At 46.7% G+C, this 4589-nt stretch overlaps 1 protein-coding gene across 1 annotated transcript in view; it reads left to right on the top strand.

Moving 5' to 3' along the window:
- Positions 1-3870, top strand: part of T265_13201 (hypothetical protein) — a gene marked incomplete at both ends in the record, with an annotated part of 31228 nt that extends 27358 nt beyond the window's left edge. Inside the window, 2 exons of the mRNA XM_009167718.1 lie at positions 504-686; positions 3296-3870. Of these exons, the coding sequence (XP_009165982.1) occupies positions 504-686; positions 3296-3756 (644 nt within the window). The remainder of the gene's footprint in view (positions 1-503; positions 687-3295) is intronic.
- Positions 3871-4589: the final 719 nt, after the last annotated feature.

Below are 4589 nucleotides of genomic sequence, written 5' to 3'. Positions count from 1 at the left end.
TTTATTTATTTACTTGTTATTTATCCATTTATTTATTCTTAACCTGAGCTGGGGACGGTAGTGTAAGTTTTGTCAATTCAGACTTCTTCCTTTAATTGAAGCCAATCTGTGCTGAAAAGCCGTCGTTGGTAGTGCGCATCTCTCCACTAGGAAGTCACCATCATCATCGACAGCATGACATCAGTGTTCAACACCGATGTTTGGCTGCCGTTCACCCGTGATTTATTTGAAAGCCTTATTGTGAAGAAAAGAATAAAGGTGGGTGGGGAGGAGACTCAGGGAATCTCTAGGGGGTCTCGAACTCGCAACTTCCCGGGTGTGTGTGATCGGCCATCAGCAGCTGATTAGCAGGGAAACCACGTGGTGACCTATTGATTGAATGCATGTTCTGGCTGATTGAGACACAGGTTGTGCTCTCTCTAGGAACGTGGTTTCAGTAAAAGGGCCCACCACGGAGAACCCTGCAGTATTGGTTTAAAAACGCACTCATTTGTTCATTTCAGGGGACCCAGTGAACCCGTTGAGTGATGTCTGGAGTCTTGGTCTCACGCTAATGGAACTGGCGATCGGGCGATATCCGATTCCCACAGTGGACGCCGTGGATTTCGTGCGGACGTTTGCTCCCGATTTGGAATCAAATATGATTGAACACTGGAGAGCGGCAAAAACGGGAGAACCACTTCAAGGTACGTTCATCGTTTCACTTGTCTATCACGAGGCCGGGTAAATAATGCATTGCTTCGTATTTTGCGCTGAGTTAAGGGTGTGCTGATTGAGTTCCTTTGGTCTGTGATCCTGTCTAGTTTCTGGGTGGGTCACACTGTCGATAGGCGTAAGTTCTAAACTGTTCCGATTATGCACCACAAATGAGAGAGACCGACCTCAGGAGAGACGATCCCTCAGAGCAGTGAGTTCCTCAAAGTGCGCATCAGACTTTCCCTTCCCTCCCCTCCTAGAACAGACCACCGCTCACGCTCGATTGCATGATGTCCTTTCCCTAAAGGAGCTAGTGCTTATCTGATTCTTGTGTTGTGATGGAATTCCTCGATTTTTTTATCTTCCGATTCCATCTAAGTGGTACTCACTGCTTTTGATGATTAGTCAGAGAGAGTTGATTTCATCGTCAAACCAATCTGTGCTGAAAAGCTGAGATCCTTATCGGAAATCATCAGACACTGCGCATCTCGCGAAATTCCCGGGAGTTTGGAACCCGCGACCTCTAAGCCAATGATTTGAACACTTATGGTTTATGGCTACAATCTTCTGCTTAGAACGGAGTGGATTGGAAATTTCTTAGCTTCACTAAAGCACGATGCATATCTAGTGCCTTCGGTTTCTCTAGCTGTCTATAAACAGTACTCATTACTTCACGAAAAGACGTTGGTTACTAAGTCACTGGACACGTGTCAGAAGTATGCCTGATGCCATCATCCTATCCTGCGAAGATGAGAATGCAGAACGGACGGAGCCAATTCAGTGAGTAAAGGTGTGGGGCAACAGGTTGACCCCACCGTTGGGTGTTTGAGCTCGTTCCATTCATTTTGTATGATTTGTTCTATCGCCCTGTCGCAACTGAGGCCGCGGGAGACTTCTCCTAACGGCACTTTAGTAAATTGTTATAAGCGGCTAGGTTCTACGGCGCCGCATTATCCTGAGATGGTCCCACTTTGAAGGCGACCGGCCACAATAATTTGGTCGTTATCTTGGAACGTTAGACTTCATCGAAGGTCGCGGAACTGGGCTGATCCCATCGAATGTCTAGTCGGTCGGATCTCCGATGATAGTGGTGAAACGGTTCCTCATTCCGGACGAAGTTTCTTTCAAAAAAAAATTCAATAACTCAATCTAGAAGTCTCGACATCGATCATTGTTTCCCATATGCTCAGCATCTCTTTTCAAGAAAGTTTTGTCTTGCTAAGTTGTTTGAACTCGGAATAACGCCTAATCGACTGTAAAGATGGACTTTTGTTTTTTCCAATGCAACCGACTTTGTTCAACAACACAATCCCCGTTTTTTGTGTCGTCTAGTCATCCATCTTATATCACACTGAAATGTCGTTTTGGTTTACCTGGAAAAAGAATCAGATACGATTACCACATTCACAAGTGTTTTCTTCGCGATATCAGTTCCCAGAAGTGCATTGGAGTGTGAGAGAGGTATTCAGTCTACGGCAACATCTCTTGGGCTATCTGATGACGGAGAGCGCGATTCATGGTTGATTTTAACACGGAATCAGCAATGTTGAAGTTCGTCGAATGGTATTCGGAAGAAATAACTCACCCTCGATAGATGAACTGATCACACTGCATAGGTTATGCTGGCTTGGTCACTTGCTGCGTATGCCAGTCAACCGACTTCCTCGTAGGGCTCTTTTCGCACAACCACGTGAAGGGTGGGGGAGAGTCAGAGGCGGTCAAACAATGACTCGGCAGCGAAGTATGAAAGCCATTATCAGCAAACTCAGCTGAGCTGGTCGCTGCCGTCTTCCTGGATGGGGACCCCGAGACGGGCCACATCAATGGCTAGGGACATTGTCAGACATGGCCCAGTCGCGCCCTCAATGGCGCTCGTGCATCCAAGTTATTGCCCTCAATGCATAGCTCCTTTTCCAACCCCCCTCACTTGACAGCCCACTGACGATGTCGCCCGCCTGCCAAGCCCAGCTTCCCCCCCCCCCCCCCAAATCATCGGTGAACGAAACTGCGGCAGCTACAATCACTGTGTGACGAGTACGCGGTTATTACAGCTGACAAACCAGTCCAATCGATTCTTTATTCGACCACAAGATGTTTATTAAGGAACAGTGCAAACGCAGCGACGGAACGCAGCCTTCCGGAAGGGTTGAGCTCTACGGGTGCCTATCCTTTCCCGGGTGTCTAACGCAACACAGCTGAAAACACTGGTCAGCCAGCAGTATAGGTTGGAGGTATAAAAGCGACACTTGGCAAGTTAAAAACCATTGAGGGCATAATAAGCTACTCATAAGGTTGCTGAAACCTCTTCGACAGCCTACGACCGGTTTTGCCCCGCTTGGGACTCATCAGGTAGGCGCACTCCCCCAGTTTTCGTCAATCTTATGTTCTAATTAAACCCAAATTGGAAAGATTTCGAGGAGCACACTAATTTGCGTATAATTTTAATTTCTACGGTTGAGTAAAGTGTAAAGTAACTTAGGTCGCATGCAAGGCTGTATCCCGATTTCTAGACTGCGTTGAAAACAATCTCGTGCAAATCGAGCTACTTATTTTCATATCAGTAGCAACAACTAATAGTAAATACTCAAATTCATTTCAGCTCTCGACGAAACCCCATGCCAACATATGAGTGTTTTCGAGCTGTTCGCCTGCATTGTGGAGAAGCCAGCTCCAAGACTTCCAGCCTACTGTTTCTCACGGGGTTTTATACAGCTGATTCATTCTTGTCTCCAGAAAGAACCATGCGATCGAATGAGTATAGAGTTGCTACGAAGCCACCTTATCCCACCGCTGCTAGAATTCCCCGAGAAGGATACCTACAGTCGTGCGACCCCGATCAAACACGGAGAGGAACGTTTGGATAAAGATTTGGACACCAATAGTTGCGAGATTTCAGTGGAACGCTACTTACGAGGGATCTTTGCGTATGAACAAAACGAAGCGATCAATGCGTTTGTTTCCGCTGTGGGAGATGAATTAGACGCCATTGACGCGGATGTATCTAGTACTTTGTCGTTGAATTTGCCATCCACAGGGCATCTTCTGGAACCCTCTGAATAGAATCACAAGTCGCAACTTTTTTTAATTTCACCGGCTGATCTTGTTGCGAAATCATCATTGTGATGGTCACTTTTTTATATTGATTATTTCATCGAATAAATCATCTTATTTTGCAGTACATTCATCGATTTTAATCTCTCTCTGTCTTTAGCTACGAGGGCAGTGTGACATGCAGAGTTAACGCACGAATCTCAGGCTCGAATTATCTTTGCTAACTGTGGCGCCAAAAGCTAGGTAACTAGGGTGGTGATTTAGGGCGTCTTCTGGTTTCTGACCATTGATGCCTCACCAGGATTAAGTCAGCGGATTCGTATTGGGATAATTAGGAACCGGAGGTGAGGCGGCCCAGTGGTTAGAGCGCGAATTTACTGACCAGAGGGTCCATGGTTCGAACTCGGCATCTTCATTTTGACTTCCTCTGTCTAAGCTTGAACAACCTTGCAGTATCTCAGCCCTCATGCTTCCTTCGGCTGGCATGGCAGTTAGGCACTGAAAGAGTGTTACAGCTGAGCGATGATTTCCCAATTAGGAACCGGGTATGTGGTTGTACAGCAGGTACTTCAATGACGGAAAACATCATCAACTGCGGTGACTCGGCCATGGGCTGTGCCTACCGGAACATCGTTCACCGAGATGAGTGTTGTTCTTCGTGCCCCCTTCAGAATGGCGCCCACTTCGTAGGACGGTGCGAGATAGATTGCGAAAAGTTTGAGTGTTGTTGGTGCGGTCCGCCATTCATGACGAGGTCTTTGTGCTCGATGCGCCTGCCTGTTGTTTTTTTTTTTGCAAAGAACGGCGTTCAGTGTATATCAAGTTCTTCCCAGATTGTGTGA

Source organism: Opisthorchis viverrini (assembly GCF_000715545.1).
Source record: "Opisthorchis viverrini unplaced genomic scaffold opera_v5_45, whole genome shotgun sequence".
In the NCBI taxonomy this organism is placed as follows: domain Eukaryota; kingdom Metazoa; phylum Platyhelminthes; class Trematoda; order Opisthorchiida; family Opisthorchiidae; genus Opisthorchis; species Opisthorchis viverrini.
Note: the sequence above shows the minus strand (reverse complement) of the source record. Positions and strands in the feature narration are given on the sequence as shown.